Here is a 21464-nt window from a genome sequence, read left to right on the forward strand (position 1 = left end):
TTAAATTAAGTATTTGCACAAGTGTTTGCAGGATTGGGGTCTTAGGTAGCAACACAGCCTATGGGCTCCCATTCCCCTGCTCTAATTATAAAAAAGCACAGTTAAAATTAATGCTGTTTCCACAGTAAGTTCTATGAAGTTGCTACTGCACTTGGGACCTGGCCTTGAGAGGTACTAGGGATCCACAACTCATTGATATCAATGGGCCAGATTCTATTGGAAATAAGACACGTTATGTCCTTTAATTAGAGCCCTGCGCAGATACAAAAATGTGAATCCACATCCAATCCACATCCGCCAGAATCAACCCGCGATCCGACCCATGATCCGCTCGCCATCTTTTATGTGTGTCCGCACCCGCATCAGCAAGCCATGTCACAAGGGGGAGAGGGAGATGAGCGAGCAAGAGGGCAGGGTCTTGCAGGGAAGAGGTGGCGTGGGCGTGGGGTCTCAAGGGAAAGGGGCTTGATGGGGTCTGAAAGGACAGAGTGGCGGATAGCATGCTGCTCCCAGGGGCTCGTGAGAGACGGCACATGGCAGCAGCAGTGCATGTTGCATCGCAGCTAGGCAGAAGGGTGGGGAACCGGGGCCCCATGCACTCCAATCCCCGTGCCTGGGGGAGGGCCCTTTGCCCAGGAGTCAGCAGACTGGGAATGCAGCCAGTGCTGCAGGTCTGGGCCATGGTGGGGATGCTGGCGCTGCCCAAGGGGCCCGAGCTGCTGGACAGGAAGCAGCGCAGTGAGCACGTTCTGGACAGCCCTGACTCCAGCCTGCCACCCAGCCCCAGCCACTGGCTGCTGGCCACCAGCCCCAAGTGCACTGCGCCCCCTGGGCTGCCCAAGCCAGATGCCATGGGCCAGGCACTGCCAGTGAGTAGAGCTCTGCATGGTTGTATCCACATCCAATCCACTATCCACAAAAATGATCCGTAGACATCACTGTTCATAGAATCATAGAATATGAGGGTTGGAAGGGACCTCAGGAGGTCATCTAGTCCAACCCCCTGCTTAAAGCAGGACCAATCCCCAACTAAATTATCCCAGCCAGGGCTTTATCAAGCCTGACCTTAAAAACGTCGAAGGAAGGAGATTCTACCACCTCCCTAGGTAACGCATTCCAGTGTTTCACCACCCTCCTAGTGAAAAAGTTTTTCCTAATATCCAACCTAAACCTCCCACTGCAACTTGAGACCATTACTTCTCATTCTGTCATCTGCTACCACTGAGAACAGTCTAGATCCATCCTCTTTGGAACCCCCTTTCAGGTAGTTGAAAGCAGCTATCAAATCCCCCCTCATTCTTCTCTTCTGCAGACTAAACAATCCCAGTTCCCTCAGCCTCTCCTCATAAGTCATGTGTTCCAGTCCCTTAATCATTTTTGTTGCCCTCCGCTGGACTCTTTCCAATTTATCCACATCCTTCTTGTAGTGTGGGGCCCAAAACTGGACACAGTACTCCAGATGAGGCCTCACCAATGTTGAATAGAAGGGAATGATCACGTCCCTCGATCTGCTGGCAATGCCCCTACTTATACATCCCAAAAGGCCATTGGCCTTCTTGGCAACAAGGGCACATTGTTGACTCATATCCAGCTTCTCGTCCACTGTCACCTCTAGGTCCTTTTCTGCAGAACTGCTGCCTAGCCATTCAGTCCCTATTCTGTAGCGGTGCATGGGATTCTTCCGTCTTAAGTGCAGGACTCTGCACTTGTCCTTGTGGAACCTCATCAGATTTCTTTTGGCCCAGTCCTCTAATTTGTCTAGGGCCCTCTGTATCCTATCCCTATCCTCCAGCGTATCTACCTCTCCTCCTAGTTTAGTGTCATCTGAAAACTTGCTGAGGGTGCAATCCACACCATCCTCCAGATCATTAATGAAGATATTGAACAAAACCAGCCCGAGGACCAACCCTTGGGGCACTCCACTTGATACCGGCTGCCAACTAGACATGGAGCCATTGATCACTACCCGTTGAGCCCAACAATCTAGCCAGCTTTCCATCCACCTTATAGTCCATTCATCCAGCCCATACTACTTTAACTTGCTGGCAAGAATACTGTGGGAGACAGTGTCAAAAGTTTTGCTAAGGAACAACACATCCACTGCTTTCCCCTTATCCACAGAGCCAGTTATCTTGTCAAAGAAGGCAATTAGATTAGTCAGGCATGACTTTCCCTTGCTGAATCCATGCTGACTGTTCCTGATCACTTTCCTCTCCTCTAAGTGCTTCACAATTGATTCCTTGAGGACCTGCTCCATGATTTTTCCAGGGACTGAGGTGAGGCTGACTGGCCTGTAGTTCCCAGGATCATCCTCCTTCCCTTTTCTAAAGATGGGCACTACATTAGCCTTTTTCCAGTCATCCGGGACCTCCTCCGATCACCATGAGTTTTCAAAGATAATGGCCAATGGCTCTGCAATCACAGCCGCCAACTCTTTTAGCACTCTTGGACGCAATGCATCCGGCCCCATGGACTTGTGCTCGTCCAGCTTTTCTAAATAGTCCCGAACCACTTCTTTCTCCACAGAGGGCTGGTCACCTCCTCCCCATGCTGTGCTGCCTGGTGCAGCAGTCTGGGAGCTGACCTTGTTCATGAAGACAGAGGCAAAAAAAGCATTGAGTACATTAGCTTTTTCCACATCCTCTGTCGCTAGGTTGCCTCCCTCATTCAGTAAGGGGCCCACTCTTTCCTTGACTTCTTGCTAACATACCTGAAGAAACCCTTTTTGTTACTCTTAACATCTCTTGCTAGCTGCAACTCCAGGTGTGATTTGGCCTTCCTGATTTCACTCCTCCATGCCCGAGCAATATTTTTATCCTCTTCCCTGGTCATTTGTCCAATCTTCCACTTCTTGTAAGCTTCTTTTTCGTGTTTAAGATCAGCAAAGATTTCACTGTTAAGCCAAGCTGGTCACCTGCCATATTTACTATTCTTTCTACACATCGGGATGGTTTGTCCCTGTAACCTCAACAAAGATTCTTTAAAATACAGCCAGCTCTCCTGGACTCCTTTCCCCCTCATGTTATTCTCCCAGGGGATCCTGTCCATCAGTCCCCTCTAAGCTGTGCGCGTGCGCACAGATGCTAAATCCTGCGCACATGGCAAAACACCGCGCGCACAAAAAATGAAATACTACATCGGAGCCAGGCCGAAATATCATTTACGGGCGACTTTTGACATTGTTCGCCCACCATCTATCAACACAGACAGATTCTACCAGCTGGCCAGGGGGGAAAGGGAAAAGAGGGCAATGAATTGTACCCCTCCCCGCCAGCATTTCGAACGTGTAATGTTGATCACGTCAGGACGGTCGGGACCCACACATCTCCCTTTTCCTGCGTTTTTTGCCGCAGATGCATGGACGTGATCGGAGCTATACACAAACCTCTGCTATCCTGATCTGAATGATCTCCCGTTTGCCGTTTTGTCGAGCCACGCTGTTAAGTGCATTGAAACAGTGGCCATATAATAAAAGTATTAATTTTAAATAAACCAATCTGGTAAAAAAATCAATCCCAAAATGTCACTGTCTAGAGGTCTAAAGCGTAAAAGAACAGCGACTTCATTTCAATCTGAATGGCTGGATGAGACTATAGAGACAGTTACACCAAAGTCACATAATGTAATGCTTGTTAAACTTTGTGAAAAATTCACATACGATGAGGACAATGGAGTGGTTTGTGTATATTGTCGAAATGCCAGAGCTTCAGGAGAATTTTCAACAGGAAGAATGTGGAATGATATATGGAAGTTGGATTTCTTAAAGTGTCATCTATCAAATCCCTATGTTCAAAATACAAAGACTCTCTTGCTGAAGAGATTGTTATGGTCAGTAAGTACAATGACTTCAAGTTTGCAGTAGCTGAAAGAATCAAAAGCCAATTGGTTTTAAGTTTCCCGGATATGGTGACATTTGCTCATCAGAATGAACAGTTTCAGGATCTTGCAAAGTTGATGGATATTGGAGGAACATTCCTAGCATCAAGTGTAGACTGCGAGCGTGGCTTTAGCTTAATGAACACTCTAAAAAACAAACTACGGAATCGTTTACAAGTAGATCATTTGAACATGATGATATGTATTAAGAGATACCAGCTGGATGGAGGACTGATAGATCTGGACAGAGTTTGTATTGAATGGGCAAATGAAAAAGATTGCAGGGAAAAACAGTAAGGTTAGTTCAGCAGTCTCTGACATTTCGACAAATAAGGAAATTAAAATGCATTTGTAATTACATATCTTATTTTTGGCTGATAATCATTATTGATATCTTTTAGGAAAATTTTAAATTTAAAACACAAACTCTTGTTTGTTTGTTTTTACTTATGAAGTCTCTGTCTGAAAACCCATATAAATTGACATAATGGCTTACTTATTAAATTGTCTGTATTATACATTTGTCAAAATCTTTTCGGATATGTGTATAGAATGAAAGCTGAAAGTGGACGCCAACGGGCAGAAGCCTATGGGCTGATAATGATCATGATTAATATGTGCTTGATATATGCTCATGATGGTCTATAAAAAAGATCATAAAGCGTAATGCTTAAAACTAACTTCTGCTTCATGAAGAATTGTTAAATTTCCTTTTTCTAAGTATTTAAAAATGACATTTATAAAATAACATGGTGTAAAACTATTATTATCACAAACTGCAAATTAAAACTTTTTAAATGTATAAGCATTTTACTCGCTTGGGCGCATTTGCCTCATGGCGCACAAATTTGAACTCTGCTTCAAAAATTTGCCCAGAAGAAATTTTTTGCACACACGGCCTGTCAAAAATTAGAGGGAACATTGGTGGACATCCGCATCAGCATCCACGGATATGAAGTGGATATCTGCGGATTTGCAGGGCTCTACATTCACTCCCACATAGGCTGGCTCTGCAGCAGTCTAGAAGCCTTAGGATGGTCAAGCTGGCATGAAAGGGGATGTGGAAGGGTTTTTCATGGAGAGTTGCTCCCGGTGGTGGTGGGGAATGTTGGAAATGAGCCCCCCCAAACCTCCTCAATAACATTTTTTGAATGCTGCCCCCCTCTCGTGGTTGCAGCCTGAGACTGAAGTAACTCAGCAGGAACTATTGTGTGAGGAGAGAAGAGGACCAGGGCAAGTGCCTCAGTTATTTAAAATTAACATCAACCAAAACTTCTTCCCTTTGTGAGCTGGAGGACTAGCACGAGGGCGACAATAGCCAATTGCCTCCTCCCCAACCTACTTCTTAACCTTTGCCTTCCCTCAGTAACCCCACCAGAGTTGCAGATTCATTAAAAAAACTAATTAAATAATAAAACTTCACTGTATTGGGCAGCAGAGATCTTCTAACATTCACTCTGATACATTTGTGGGGTGTTCCTACCACCATGATAGGCTCAATTTGAGAAACTAGCAGACATATTAGATTGCTCTGGAGAGGGACATGTGTTTGACTGTTCAGACAGATGGCCCATCTTCTGAAGCAGGATAATCAGCCCAACTCTCCATGGAGTTTGGTGGAAGAATTTTAAGCAGGGCTGCTACAAACTTCCTGGTGTCCCCTCTACCATATCTCTGAGCCAAATGATTCATAGATAATATCAGTCTAAGTAGTTTTGGTGTAGATGCCTGTTTCTCTTAGATTGTGCGCTCTTTGGGGGAAGGGCCATATTTTTTTATCTGTTTGTGCAGCATCTAGCACAATTGGGCCCTGTTCCATGACTAGACCTTCTAGGCACTACAGTAATATAAATAAAAATAATCTGGATAAACATGTAGAGCGTTCTTGACTGCTGCTCTTTAAATGGAAAGCACACATTTATGAAAGTTTAAGGAGTTACTTAGGTGTTGAACCTGTTTTTTTCCTTCAATCTCAAATAGAGTGGCATACAAGACTGAATTAGGCTCTTGTGTTAACTCACCAGTGATAGGTGTAATGTGTTCATGTGTCAAATTCAGTCTTCTCACACATATGCACAACTGTTCTTGCAGTCAATAGTGGTTGCACATACCAATCTAGGACAGAATTCAGCACAAGTCCTTTATTATAATAATAAATAATAATGCCTGTCACTCATATTCAAGGAAAACCACAACTGGAAATCAGTTTCCACATGTAACATTCAGGAGCTGTGACAAGGAAAGTTGGTGTCTACATTCCCTACTACTGTCTCCCCTCTTCCATGCAAAGTTTCAAAACATCAACATGTCAGTTCAGTTTTCAGACAATTTTCAATCTAGAACTGTGAATCCTGATATTCCGTTTAGTATGAATAAGCTGGTGATCTGTAAAGCATTCTGCACCTTGCATAGTCTAGAGAATACTTAGTCCTGCCATGAGTGCAGGGTACTGGAGTAGATGATCTCTTAAGGTCCCTCCAGTCCTATGATTCTATGATAGCTCTGGTAATGTAAACATCCCTCATGTCTTTACAATGAGTGATGACATAGTGTAGAAGGTGCCATCATTTTGACTGAGGTTTGTAACACCAAGAGCAAACTCTGTGCAGAGTGTTAAGAGTAGTTCTCAATTTGTATTTAAAGACCCATGGCCGAATTTCCCCATGACTCTGTTCCACGTGGTATAATCCTCTCCAGTGCGAGCATTGAAGTCACGCAGTAATAAGATTTTTTCATTGCTGGGTATGTTTCTTTGGGAGCAAGTTGCCTTGGGGCATAGGCACATATTATTGTCAGTTGTTGTGGGACAGTAGTATCTGCAATGTCATTAGGTGCTAAGATATTAACACAGGTTGCTGCGGAATTTTATGAGTGATGGAGTTCGCTATTGCAAGACCTATCCCGTGTAGGCTGGTGTTTTGATCTGCCTTATAACCTGACCAGTAGAAAGTGTATTCTTTTTCTGTAGTGTGCCACCATCATGTAGCCTAGTCTTGGATAAGGGAGCAATATCTATTTGATACCTCTGTAGCTCTTTCGTTGCTAATACAGTTCTGCGGGCTTGATTTTTCTTTGAGTCAGTAGTGCTGCTGTAAGCTCTCTAGAGTAGACATAGCTTAAGTCTTTGTTTTATTTTCTGCTTTTTATTTCCTCTCCAGTTGTATGACATTTTGCTGGAATATATGAGGCGGTTGGTTAGTTTATGGTCATTTAGTGAAAGGTGTGGATGTGACTAGAGAGAAATTAAGGGGAACTGGTGGCTCAGGGAATTGGCAATGGGATATAGAGTCTTTTGAGACTTATGTTACCAATATGAATCCAGTCCCAGGTCAAAAGTGACTGCAAATGATTGCTATCTGAAGATTTTTCTGTGGTCTCCCTGCGAAATGTATCCTTGACCTAAGAGCAGTTATTAATGGACACTTGTCTTGTACAGAGTCGTCACCACAGTTGACTCCTGCGTTAGCAGCTTCAGCAGATAGGGCAGTCAGCAGAATCAGCCGTGGACTCTGAACGGTCTTGGCGGTGTTCCTTAGCAACATGGAAATGTAGAGAAGGATGTGCTGCTGCTGCCTCCATGTGTAACCGGGTGGTCTGCCCCTTTAAAGGTCTGGGGCCAACCAAGCTTGTTCGATTCAGATCCAGATGTGAAGGGGTCAGATGATCCCTATAAAGTTAACTTCTGTGAGAGCTGCAAAAGGGAGATGGGTTCCTGTAGTAGGCCCTGAAGCAGGGAGATTGAAGGAAAGGGTATGTCCTTTCAGCACTGGGAAACACCTCAGGGACCTGTAGCTCACAGTGCTCAAGGAACTGCTTTGATTTGGTGCTTTGTCTAAGTGTTACGTTTAAAGAATAAAACTGTGCCCTGAGGAAAGGGCCTGAAAGAGACCTGGACTCAGGGGAAGAGGCTAGCAGCCTTACTATGTTCTTATGCCAGCTAAGAGGGTTTCAGTCTTTAGGGTTGTCAAGCCAGCGTCTGTCACAGTTACTAAATTCTTTGAATTAATAAAAAGAAAAAAAGAGTTCTTTGTTTTAAACTTGTTTACCGAGCAGGGTGGCAGATATGCCAGACATCCATACAGTTCCATAATAGAAAGGATATTGCTCTTGGATTTAAACACACCAACGGCATTAGTAAAGTATGAACATCCTTAGTCTTTCTGTAAATGTCTTCAGCAGATAGGTGTGGAGTATTGTACCCTTCTTGACTAAGTAATTACATTCCTTTAATTACTAGTACATGAACAGATTAGCCTGTTTTAATTGTGACATTAATAGTGCCTCCCCATAGTATAACAGTGCCCGTATTCTAAGGACAGTTTTCAGTGTACCTCAAATATAAATTAGATCTATTTACTTTGGAAAAAATCTTGACATTAACATTAGACGGCTGCTTAATGTCATTCCTTCAGGCAGTCCAATAAATTTTAAAGGCACACTTGGATGCATTGTACAGTTCTGAATGTCATTCCTTCGTCTGGTCACTCAACAAATTTTAAAAACAGACTCGGATTTATTGTATATTTTAAAGTGATGTGTAGGAGATACCTGTATATGTGCATTTCTGTTCTTTTTTAACAAGATTTGGGTGCATAAATCCTGTACATTTCTGTAAAATATATTGCCCCAGGTGCCCATGCCTTCAAGTAAACCTAATGCAAACTGTTAAACTAAAAGGAAAGCTTTGTGGTAGAGAGACTATTCCTGAAGCTGCCCCTTGGGTCCTGTTAGAGTAAAAGCTTCCAAAAACATCCTTGGAACAGATACCTTATGTGGCAACTAACTCTCACACAGACCATATTGTGCCATCGTTAGAGCCGCTCAAATGCTGCAAAACAGTATTCGCAGACATTCATTTAAATTCCAAATGGCTGGTCACTTCACTCACATTTGTGTCCCTTTTGAATTTGCTATTTGTGAATATTTGCATGAATGGCAGGGAGGGCAGGTTCAACATAAATGATTGGAGAATAGCTGCTCTTCATATAAATATTAATATTGGTATGTGGTTAAGGAATTCATGCATTCTCAAACAAAAACATCCATTATTCACTATTTGCTATTCCTTATTTTCTATTCTCCTTTTTAAAAACTTATCCACTTGTGAGCAGGAACAATGGCATGTCAGGTAGGTGACACCACAAGTAATCAGGAAATAGTCAAAGTCTATAGTTTACTGACAACCCTAGGTTGCAATTAACAAACTGTTCAAATAATAATGAATACTTTAGTAAAAACAAGTGTATTTGAAGGTAGTATGTGAGCAATGAAAAGGACTAGATTAATCATCTACATTATCATAGTTCATCATAGATGAGTAAAATCCGAAATTAAAAATTCTCTCTCTGCATGTAATTATTTATAAATAAAAACAGAAAATTACCCACTAAATTATTTCAGTTCTAATGAAAACATTTCTTTGACTGTCACAAGTTTCAGTCAAAAAAGGCAATAGGAAGACTGCTTGGGACTAGATTATCAAACCACGATCAGCATGGAAATTTAGCCATGAGTTTTTACTTTAATATAATCCTGCCATAATGAAAACTGGAGCAATACAGCTAACTGACTGATCAGATGCTCAGGCTAGTCCCAGCAAAAAGGGAGTTGCAGTACACAACAAGAACAGGCTCTGTGCTCTAGGATAAAAAACAAATAATAAAGAACGGGCTCTATTCATCTTAAACAAAAACACAATTTGGGCCAAAATATTATGAGGACAATGAAACCAGAGACCTGAGGACAATCCAAGGACTCAAGCCCAGATTGCCAAAGGTATCTAGGCACCAAAAAATGCCAATAGTTACCTAGTGGGGTTGTCAAAAGCACCGAAGCAGGACAGGCACCTAAGTCCCACTGACTTCAAGTAGATCCCACTTGGCACCTATCTGTATCTATACCTTTGAAAATCTAGCCCTGAGTAACTAACTAGGGTAATTGGCTGTGCCTTGACTATCTCCAGGTGGTGATGCTGGGGCAATGAATCCCTTCATCTCGTAAAGCCTGGTCTACCCCAGATTTTGTACGGTATAACTATTTTGGGTAGGGTGTGGAAATACTGAAAGGGGAATAAGCTATACTAGTCTAAGCACCTTTATCCTGTGCCCACTAATGAGGTGGTGCAGGTATAACTTTACCAGTATAGTTAAAGCAGTACAACTTTTGTGTGTAGACAAGTGGTGAAGTGCAGAGTGCTCTGCATCTTCAGCCTAATGACTGAAGTAGTCCTTACATGGTTGCACCCTCCCATGGCCACAACAGGTGAACAAGGGTAAAGGGAGGAGCCACTAGGGTAATAACTTTTGTTGGATGGAAATAATGGAAAATCACATGAAAAATAAGGGACAATGCTTTATTTTATGGGACATTTCAGGGAAACACCATTTCCCTTAGCATATCATGCATTTTTCTCTCAAGTGTACATTTCTGCAGCCCTCACGTATACAATGCAATTATCATCAGCTTCAATTTAGTGTTTACAGTGGTATGTTTCAGTACATTTTAAATAAGGAATGGGTGGTCAACCTTGCTCCGGTGCCGACCCACTCGCCACTGCTCTGGTAGCACTGTGCCTGACAGCTGCTCCAACCCTGTGGAAGAAGTCATGGAGGTCCTGGAAAGTCACGGAATCCGTGACCTCCATGACAGATTATTAATAGCCACTGATGGACCAATTGTCCATGAACTTATCTAATTCTTTTTTGAACCCTGCTATAGTTTTGGCTTTCACAACACCCCCTGGCAACAAGTTACACAGGTTGACTGTGTGTTATGTGAGGAAGTACTTCCTTTTGTTTGTTTTAAACCTGCTACCTATTAATTTCATTGGGTGACACCTGGTACTCGTTATGTGAAGAAAAAATAACACTTCCTTATTCACTTTCTCCACACCATTCATGATTTTATAGATCTCTATCATATTGCCCCTTAGTCGTCTCTTTTCCAGGATGACAAGTACCAATCCTTTTAATCTCTCCTCATATGGAAGCTGTTCCGTACCCCTAATCATTTTTGTTGACCTTATCTGTACCTTTTCCAATTCCAATATATCTTTTTTGAGATGGGGCAACCAGAAGTATGCACAGCATTCATGGTGTGGGCGTACCATGTATTTATATAGTGGCATTATGATATTTTCTGCCTTATTATATATCCCTTTCCTGATAGTTAACGTTCTGTTGGCTTTTTTGACTTCTGCTGCACATTGAGCAGATGTTCTCAGAGAACTATCCACAATGACGCCAATATCTCTTTCTTGAATGGTAACATTCACTTTATATCCCGTCATTTTGTATGTATAGCTGGGATTGTGTGTTTTCCAATGTGCATTGCTTTGCATTTATCAGTATTGAATTTCATCTGCCATTTTGTTCCCAGTCTCCCAGTTTTGAGAGATCCTTTTGTAGCTCTTCGCAGTCTGCTTTGGACTTAACTATCTTGAGTAATTTAGTATAATCTGCAAATTTTGCCACCTCACTGTTTACCTCTTTTTTCAGATCCTTTATGAATATGTTCAACAGTACTGGTCCCAGTACAGACCCCTGGGGGACACCACTATTTACCTCTCTCCATGCTGAAAACTGACCATTTATTCCTAGACTTAGTTTTCTATCTTTTAACCATTAACTGATCCATGACAGGACCTTCCCTCTTATCCCATGAAGCGACAGCTTAATTTGCTTAAAAGCTTTTGGTGAGGGTCCTTGTCAAAGGCTTTCTGAAAATCTAAGTACCCTGTATCCACTGGATCCCCCTTGTACAGATGCTTGTTGACCCGCTCAAAAAATGTTAATAGATTGGTGGGGCACGCTGTCTCTTTACAAAAGCCATGATGACTCTTCCCCAACAAACCATGTATCTGATAATTCTGTTCTTTACTATAGTTTTAACCAATTGGCCTGGTATTGAAGTTAGGCTTACTGGCCTGTAATTGCTAGGATCGCCTCTGGAGCCTTTTTAAAAAAAATTGGTGTCATATTAGCTATCCTCCAGTCATCTGGTATGGAAGTGATAGGTTACAATGAGTAGTTCTGCAATTATGTATGTGAGTTCCTTCAGAACTGTGCCTGGGGACTAACTGATGTTTAATTTCTCAATTTGTTTCAAGACCACTTCTACTGACACCTCAGTCTGGAACTTTTCCTCAGATTTGTCACCTAAAAAGAATGGTTTTGCTGTCAGACTCTCCCTCACATCCTCTGTAGTGAAGACTGATGCCAAGAATTCATTTATCTTCTCCTCAATGGCCTTATCTTCCTTGAGTGCTCCCTTAGCACCTTGGTCATCCAGTGGTGCCACTGGTGCATTGGCAGGCTTCCTGCTTCTGATCTACTTAAAAAAAATTGCTGTTAGTTTCTGAGTCTTTGGCTAGTTGCTCTTCAAATTCTTTTTTGACCTAATTACACTTTACACTTGACTTGCCAGAGTTTATGCTCCTTTCTATTTTCCTCAGTAGGGTTTAACTTTCACTTTTTAAAGGATGCCTTTTGCCTCTAACCACTTCTTTTACTTTGTTGTTTAGCTGTCGTGGCACATTTTTGGTCCTCTTACTATGTTTTTTTAAATTGGGATATACATTTAATTTGAGCCTGTATTGTGGTGTTTTTAAAAAGTTTCCATGCAGCTAGCAGACATTTCACTTTTGTGGCTGTACCTTTTAATTTCTGTTTAACTAACTTCCTCATTGTTGTGTAGTTCCGCTTCTGAAGTTAAATGCTACTGTAGTGGGCTCCTTTGGTGTTCCCCCTCCCCCATGCACAGCAATGTTAAATTTAATTATGTCATGGCTACTTTTACCTTTTGGTATATTCACCTTTTGGACTAGATCCTGTGCTTCTTGCCTCTCCTCTTTTGGGTTCCAGGAAGCAGTAATTTACCTGGAGTAGAAGCACCAGCTTAGTAGTCACCAGGTAGAGTCAAGAATTAGAAACAAGTGAGAGAACCCACAAATGGCACAGTGTGTAGCAGGAACAGGGCTTGCCTGAGCATTTCTGAGGAAACCTCTGAGACCATTTTGAATAAATGGACTCCTGCCCACTGTGACCACACCCCTTGTCAAGGTTCCTCCCCAACTCTAAACTCTAGGGTACAGATGTGGGGACCTGCATGAAAAACCTCCTAAGCTTATCTTTACCAGCTTAGGTCAAAACTTCCCCAAGGTACAAAATATTACACCCTTTGTCCTTGGATTGGCCGCTACCATCACCAAACTAATACTGGTTACTGGGGAAGAGCTGTTTGGACGCGTCTTTCCCCCCAAAATACTTCCCAAAACCTTGCACCCCACTTCCTGGACAAGGTTTGGTAAAAAGCCTCACCAATTTGCCTAGGTGACTACAGACCCAGACCCTTGGATCTTAAGAACAATGAACAATCCTCCCAACACTTGCACCCCCCCTTTCCTGGGAAATGTTGGATAAAAAGCCTCACCGATTTGCATAGGTGACCACAGACCCAAACCCCTGGATCTGAGAACAATGAAAAAGCATTCAGTTTTCTTACAAGAAGACTTTTAATAAAAATAGAAGTAAATAGAAATAAAGAAATCCCCCCTGTAAAATCAGGATGGTAGATACCTTACAGGGTAATTAGATTCAAAAACATAGAGAACCCCTCTAGGCAAAACCTTAAGTTACAAAAAAGATACACAGACAGAAATAGTTATTCTGTTCAGCACAGTTCTTTTCTCAGCCATTTAAAGAAATCATAATCTCACACGTACCTAGCTAGATTACTTACTAAAAGTTCTAAGACTCCATTCCTGGTCTATCCCCGACAAAGACAGACTATAGACAGACACACAGACCCTTTGTTTCTGTCCCTCCTCCCAGCTTTTGAAAGTATCTTGTCTCCTCATTGGTCATTTTGGTCAGGTGCCAGCGAGGTTACCTTTAGCTTCTTAACCCTTTACAGGTGAGAGGAGCTTTTCCCTGGCCAGGAGGGATTTCAAAGGGGTTTACCCTTCCCTTTATTTTTATGACACCCCTCTATATACCAGTGCAGATTGAGGATCTCAAAGAGGGTTCGTGAGATGATTCTTTAGGGTTCACTTAAACGATAGTTATTATTGTTACTTATATTACAGTTGTGTCCAGGGGCCTCACTCAGGATCAGGTAGCTGTTGTGGTCGGCTCTGTGTCCACACATAAGAAGATGGTACAATCCCTGCTCCAAGAAGCTCCTAACTTTAATGACTTTCCTGCTGCAGACCAGCTACTTGTGCTCTGGTTCATGCACAGTGGCCAATGATTTTGCAAGGGAAAATTGTCAAAATCAGCAAACGGTTTGGGGGCTTTGTGTACAAAGTGTTGAATTTTAGCATTTAAATCTCTCTTTACAAACAGCCACTAACTAATCATCACAGCACCTCTGTGAGGTAAGTGGTGTTATCTTCATTTTATGGATGAAGGAAGTATGGCAGAGGGGTTAAGTTACTTGATGAAGGCCACCGAGGAAATTAGTGTCAGAGCCAGAATTAGAATGCAGAATAGCCTTGTTCTTAGTCCTGTGCTTAGTCCAGTAGACTAGACCATGATGATATGTGTATATCATTGAATTAAGGGTAGGTGTGGAAGTGGCCATGGGGGTTACAGGCCCCAAAGGTCAACTCTAGCAATGGACTTTGTGTAAGGACTATGGAGAATGACTGATTTTACAGGTGCTAGGTCTGCCATGTTTTTATTTAGTTCCAGTATATAACTTATTTTAGTAAGAACTAGGTCAAGTGAGATTCCTAAATCAAGCCTTTTCCTTGCTTCTAATCTGTCATTTCCTATGTTTTTCTGATTCCTAGCCTGTGTCACTTTCACAATCTCAACTGGTTCTGTGGTCACTGCACTGCCTAACTTCACCTCATTTCATCTGCTCTTGGTGGGAATTCAGCATTAACCACAAACCTTTCTGATTACTTCATTTTCAGTTAAGTGGTGTGGTTAGCTTCCCAATTGCTTCATCAAACTCAGAGGTGCACTTTGCAGCTCTGAAGGCTGAATGGAGCCAGAAGGATTACCAAAGGTAACTGAACATCAGTGGGTGTATTGGCAGGCAGTTGCGGGCTAACAGCTGGGATGCTGTAACATGTCCCCTCCTGCAGTTTCTTTTTGATGTGCTGCAAAAAATTAAGCAAATTGAAATCCTATGTCTCTCCCTTTTCTGTATCTCTGCCTTGGCTTCCTTGCTTTTTCACACAAAGTTCAAACGTCTCCTTATCTTCAAACCAGTTCAGACACTGGCCCCACCTATATCTCGATCTTTATCTCCTCCTATTCTGCCATTCCATCTGCACCTGAAGCTGAGGAGGGAAAGCAGAAGACATGCCTCCTGTCTCTTACACCAATTCCCAGTTCATCCCTTCATCCATGCTACTTTTTACTCTTGTAAATACCTGCCTATCACTATACGTCAAATGCTCTTCTTCTGCCCATTCAAAAAAAGCTTCCATGAAGCATTCCAGCTATAGTGACCACTATCCACTTTGTCTGTTCTTTATTATACAGTTGATGGAGTCCCATTCATAGCTCTGAATTTATTTGCTCTTGTGCATTTGTCAGATGCTCACAACTTTATTTTCATATTCTTTTGCAGATTAATATAAATTAGAGATGTGGCCCATACTGAAACTCCATAAACAAACTACCCAAGGTTTAGGGGAAAGTTTAGATTTGGACTTTGTGACTCCTTCCTGTCTCTCTAATGGGCTGATCTAAATTACCAGATTCATATTCCCTTGAATTTTAGGGCAGCTTGGATCTGGTTCTGAACTTAATGGCCAGATATAAAGGATAATATCTACCCATTACATTGAAACATTTTATTTTATTAAATGTATATTTTAAGCCTTTGGTTGATAGTTTATAAAAGCTACTACAAACAGTATAGCAAACTGCCCATGATGGGTTTGATCCTATAAGGTGCTGAGCACTCAACTCCCATTGAACTCAGTGAGAGTGAAGGGTGCTCAGCCCCTTGCAAGATCCAGCCCTTAGTGAATAGGGAAAGGTTATTTAAGAATCCATGACTTAAAAAAACTTTTGTTACCATATGAGAAAAGGGAAGGACTTGGCTGATGTAACATCTAATTTACTCAGCCACACCTCTGTCACCCCACTGTAGCTGATTTCTTTTTTACTGCTATAAGCAATCACTGGAATCTTTTCAAGAAGGTGTGTCAAGAGTAAATGAATAAGTCACTGAAGCATTCAATTATGTTGTAATAACCTTGTTGGAGGGATGAAGGAGTGTCTCTGGCTTTATAAATAGCACAGTGCTTTACAACTAAGCATGAAACTTTTGAAAGATCCAGTATTTCACTTGAATTGCAATTGCGTAAATCCAAGCACTGTGCAAGGTATGTGTTCTATTTATCTTACATTTTCAGTGTTAAATTTGCAGTAGAATATTAATGTCACATAATTTATAGACAAGGTTTTGGGGGTTTAATCATTTGATTTGCCTGTTAAGAAGTATTAGAGCTATAAATAATGTGCAATATTTGCTATGGAGATCTAGCTATCATAGGTTTTCATACAGTGCCAATCACTAGTATCGAAGCATGGGACAAGGAGAAGGAGATGTACAAAAGTGGTCTCTTCTCTCATATTCTGGGGTCTTCACATTCAGATGTGTAAATCTGCAGGATTAAATTTAAATATTTACAGATAAGTAAATGCTGAAATACCTTCCTTGATGGAATGCCCTCCCAAGAATACCTAGCTTGCTCACATGGAAACTTAACTATTGGTCGGGGGTCTGGTGCAAGTATATGAACTGTGCATCCAGGAATCGCATCAATTGAAGACCAGATTATAAATTACCTACATGTACTGTAAATTCCATCATATCATTAGGTCCTGTCCCTACAAGCTGCTTAATATAGCTGGACCTCACTGAAATGAATGAGACCCTGTGCAGATGCCAGGATCCAGCTATACAAAGCAGCTTGCAGGATATGGACTTTAATTTTAAAATTTGTGTTTGGCCCCCCTTGAATTTGCTGGACATCTACATAATAAAATTGAAGTTATGCATAATAAATTAATTTATATTTTCTAGATTTGGGTAGTTTTAGATTGACTCAATATATTGCAAACATCTTCAAAGGTGAAACGAGATCTATTTCTTATTCCACAGTGAAGATCCAATGATTCAAGGTACAGCCACTATCTAGTAACCCAATCCTGCCACCCTGACTCATGTGACTTGCCCTTACTCTAGTAGTCGCATTAAAGTAAATGGGACTACTCTTTTGAGTAAGAGTTGCAGGATCAGACTCTAATTTCCCAAGAAAGAGTTTAAGGCTATTTATGTGAGGCCCGTTAGGAAAAAATTAAGTAAATGGTGTGAATGGGTACATCCCATAAATAGCTTTATTTCTCAAATACAATATGAAATAACTTTGAGATTATTTGCATACAATTTTGTAGATTTTACTAGTAATGTGTCATTTTAATACCATTGTCAGTGAGCAATATACTGTCATTCCTAAAAACTTTAAAAATGCAGCAACTGGATGAACTCCAACATTGTATGTGGATTTTTTTATTAATTGTTATTTTCAAAACAGGTTACAAGAAAAGCTGAGATAATGAAAATCAGAAATTTTGCACTTCTTTGTGTGTTGATTCTGGTCTCTCTGACACTAGTAGTTGACGGTGAAACACAGAAGGAAAGAAGAAAAGAAAGACAAAACGGTGGAAAAGGTAGAAAAAAACAAACTGGAAATAATCAAGAGAATGAGAAGAGACAGAAATCCAAAGGAGGTAAATCGTCATTTAAAGGCAAGTTTACAACCAAAGATAATTCGGCATGCACCTGGGCAGTGACTGAAGTAGACACTGTTACCCTAAAAGTAGAATGCAAGAAAGGTGAAAGCAGCTTCCGGTGTGATTTTTCAGGAAGTCCTTCCACCTGTCCTCAATTTGCAGCAAACCAAAAACAATATTGGAAACAAATCTCCCGATCCCTAAAGAAACAGAAGAATATCTGTCAAGACCCAAAAGGTATCCTAAAATCTAAAGTATGTAAGAAGGGACCACAAAGTGCCCATCTCACTTTGACCGGCTCAAGCCTGATAACGCTACAAAACTCCATAAAAGACAAGACTGATCACCATAGAAAAGAGATCACACAAACTTCAGCACCTGCCATTGCACCTGAAAATCAGCCAGAGAAAAGTTCTAATGACTGCGTTGAAGATATAGATTACATTGATCAGCAAAAGGTGGCTGAAGAGTACTGTTCAGAAACATGGAGATCTTGGTGCAACTTCTTTATCACAATGATACAGGATAAAAAATGCTGATAAGATAATAGAATTCTAGAGTATTGGTAAAATTCTTAGTTACTGAAAGTTTGGTCCTATCTATTTCTTGCATACCTTTCTAGATTTGCTTCTGATTTTATATAGTGTATATACGAGCAAAAGAGAACAACTCTGCAATTTCTGACTTGTATTTCATGCAATGCTCTGTACTTGGTGTAGCTGAAGATGCTGTAGACCTTTTTTGTATATAGATTGCTATACAAATGTTACCAATGGACGTTACAAACTCTGTAAAGATGTATATAAAGCAAAGTCTTCTCATTTTTCTCTTTGAGCTGTGTTAGCCAAAGTGATGATTTCAGTGCTATGCACTTTTTCATAGTGTACAGTACTTTTGACTTCAAAATTGCTGAGGATAATAAACTTCAAAATAGACTAAAAATGATTGTTTTTTGTTTTGTTTTTCTGTGTATGTTAAAACAGATTTCTCTTGCAGTTTAGATATTTGTGGAGGACATATAATTCACTGAGGTGCCTAGATAGCAGTTTTAATAATAATACTTTTGCAGCTTTACAAAATTGTACTTCTGCTCACAGTGAGGGTAAGTTTTTTTTGTTTGTTTGTTTTAATGGGTAAGTTATTGTTTGTTCATTATCCCTCAAAGTAAAGGGCAACAAGATTTTGTGTCTGGGCTGATACATTTTCAGGACAATTGTGCAAAGCTTTGCATTGTACTTTCATCCAAGAACCATAGAGATAGAGCAAAAGTAAATATTATATGCATTTTTGATGGGTAAACTGAGGCACAGAGATTAAGTGACTTGTCCAAGATCACGCAGTAAGTTAATTGTGGAGCAAAAAATAGACCCCAGGAGTTGACTCCCAGTCTCTGTCTCTAAGAACTAGATCACTTATACAGCACATTGATTATACCTTCTGTCCAAACTTTAATGAAGATTAAATGCCTCACTTATAACTATTATATTTTGACAAAAATCTAAATTAAGTGCATTAAAAATTGCTTAACTTCATCTTCAGTTGGATCTTACAGATTTTATCTGTACTTTGTGACAATGTAGTGAAATTGTGAGAGAATAGAACTTTTAGAAATTAATGTTAAATCATGACAAGTGATTATTGGTAACCGTTGAAAAATAAATTGGAAGCAATTAAATGTATAAATCACACATTTCCTGTGGGTTTGGGGTGGGAAGAACGGTCTTGTGGCTGATTTCAGCTCTGCAATATGGGTATATTTGGAGAGAGGTAAACGTTTTAACAAGCAGAGTTGCCCTGAGCATTTTTTGGTGGGTTGCAAACCATTTATTTCTGCCTTTTTCCAAAACATAACCAGTTCCCCTCCATAATGATCACAATCACCTAACTGATCCTCCCCAAAAATCTTTAGGTCAGCCCTGGGGAAAGCATTATTTAACTACCACGGTATTAAATCCATCATACACCCACATCTTGAATACTGAATGCAGATGTGGTCAACCAATCTCAAAAAAGATATATTGGAAAAGGTTCAGAAAAGGGCAACAAAATGATTAGGGGTAGGGAATGGCTGCCATATAAGGAGAGATTAATAAAACTGGGACTTTTCAGCTTGGAAAAAAGACGACTAAGGGGGGATATGATAGAGGTCTATAAAATCATGACTGGTGGGGAGAAAAGTAAATAAGGAAGTGTTATTTACTCCTTCTCATAACAGAAGAACTAGGGGTCACCAAATTAAATTAGTAGGCAGCAGGTTTAAAACAAACAAAAGGAAGTATTTTTTCACACAACACACAATCAACCTGTGGAACTCCTTGCCAGAGGATGTTGTGAAGGCCAATACTAGAACAGGGTTCAAAAAAGAACTAGATAAATTCATGGAGGATAGGTCCATCAATAGCTATTAGCTAGGATGGGCTGGGATGGTGTCTCTAGCCTCTGTTTGCCAGAAGCTGGGAATGGGTGACAAGGAATGGATCACTTCAAGATTACTGTTCATTCCCTCTGGGGCACCTGGCATTGGCCATGGTCAGAAGACAGGATACTGGATTAATCATAGAATCATAGAATATCACGGTTTGAAGGGACCTCAGGAGGTCATCTAGTCTAACCCCCTGCTTAAAGCAGGACCAATCCCCAACTAAATCATCCCAGCCAGGGCTTTGTCAAGCCTGACCTTAAAAATATCTAAGGAAAGAGATTCCACCACCTCCCTAGGTAACGCATTCCAGTGTTTCACCACCCTCTTAGTGAAAAAGTGATATCTAGTGATATTTTTCCTAATATCCAACCTAAACCTCCCCCATTGCAACTTGAGACCATTACTCCTTGTTCTGTCATCAGCTACCACTGAGAACAGTCTAGATCCATCCTCTTTGGAACCCCCTTTCAGGTAGTTGAAAGCAGCTATCAAATCCCCCCTCATTCTTCTCTTCCGCAGACTAAACAATCCCAGTTCCCTCAACCTCTCCTCATAAGTCATGTGTTCCAGTCTCCTAATTATTTTTGTTGCCCTCCGCTGGACGTTTTCCAATTTTTCCACATCCTTCTTGTAGTGTGGGGCCCAAAACTAGACAGAGTACTCCAGATGAGGCCTCACCAATGTTGAATAGAGGGGAATGATCACGTCCCTCAATCTGCTGGCAATGCCCCTACTTATACATCCCAAAAGGCCATTGGCCTTCTTGGCAACAAGGGCACACTGTTGACTCATATCCAGCTTCTCGTCCACTGTAACCCCTAGGTCCTTTTCTGCAGAACTGCTGCCTGGCCATTTGGTCCCTAGTCTGTAGCGGTGCATGGGGTTCTTCCGTCCTAAGTGCAGGACTCTGCACTTGTCCTTGTAGAACCTCATCAGATTTCTTTTGGCCCAATCCTCTAATTTGTCTAAGGCCCTCTGTATCCTATCCCTACCCTCCAGCGTATCTACCTCTCCTCCCAGTTTAGTGCCATCTGCAAACTTGCTGAGGGTGCAGTCCACACCATCTTCCAGATCATTTATGAAGATATTGAACAAAACCGGCCCCAAGACCAACCCTTGGAGCACTCCACTTGATACTGGCTGCCAACTAGACATGGAGCCATTGATCACTACCCGTTGAGCCCGACAATCTAGCCATCTTTCTATCCACCGTATAGTCCATTCATCCAGCCCATACTTCTTTAACTTGCTGGCAGGAATGCTGTGGGAGACCGTGTCAAAAGCTTTGCTAAAGTCAAGAAACTTGTCCACCTCTTTCCCCTCATTCACAGAGCCAGTTATCTCATCATAGAAGGCAATTAGATTAGTCAGGCATGACTTGCCCTTGGTGAATGGTTAGACCCAGT

General features: G+C 41.3%; 1 protein-coding gene across 2 annotated transcripts; it reads left to right on the plus strand.

Annotated features, from left to right (window-relative positions):
• The first annotated feature begins 16108 nt into the window (after positions 1 to 16108).
• On the plus strand, positions 16109 to 18564 carry FGFBP1 (fibroblast growth factor binding protein 1). Of its 2 annotated transcripts, none has more exons than XM_084625873.1 (2): positions 16109 to 16222; positions 17517 to 18564. In XM_084625873.1, the coding sequence occupies exons 1-2, from the start codon at positions 16156 to 16158 to the stop codon at positions 18173 to 18175; spliced, it is 726 nt and encodes a 241-aa protein (XP_084481999.1). In that variant the 5' UTR covers positions 16109 to 16155; the 3' UTR covers positions 18176 to 18564. The 2 variants fall into 2 exon arrangements, with proteins under 2 accessions (XP_084481999.1, XP_084482000.1); XM_084625874.1 differs by having other exon boundaries at positions 16162 to 16222; positions 17438 to 18564.
• Positions 18565 to 21464: the final 2900 nt, after the last annotated feature.

Source organism: Lepidochelys olivacea (assembly GCF_965140295.1).
Source record: "Lepidochelys olivacea isolate rLepOli2 genome assembly, chromosome: 4".
NCBI lineage: Eukaryota > Metazoa > Chordata > Testudines > Cheloniidae > Lepidochelys > Lepidochelys olivacea.

Coding starts and splice junctions, on each gene's coding strand:
- FGFBP1 (XM_084625873.1), top strand. CDS start 16,156: ATGAAACTTTTGAAAGATCCAGTATTTCACTTGAATTGCAATTGCGTA. Junction 16,223..17,516: donor AAATCCAAGCACTGTGCAAG/GTATGTGTTCTA, acceptor CTCTGACACTAG/TAGTTGACGGTGAAACACAG.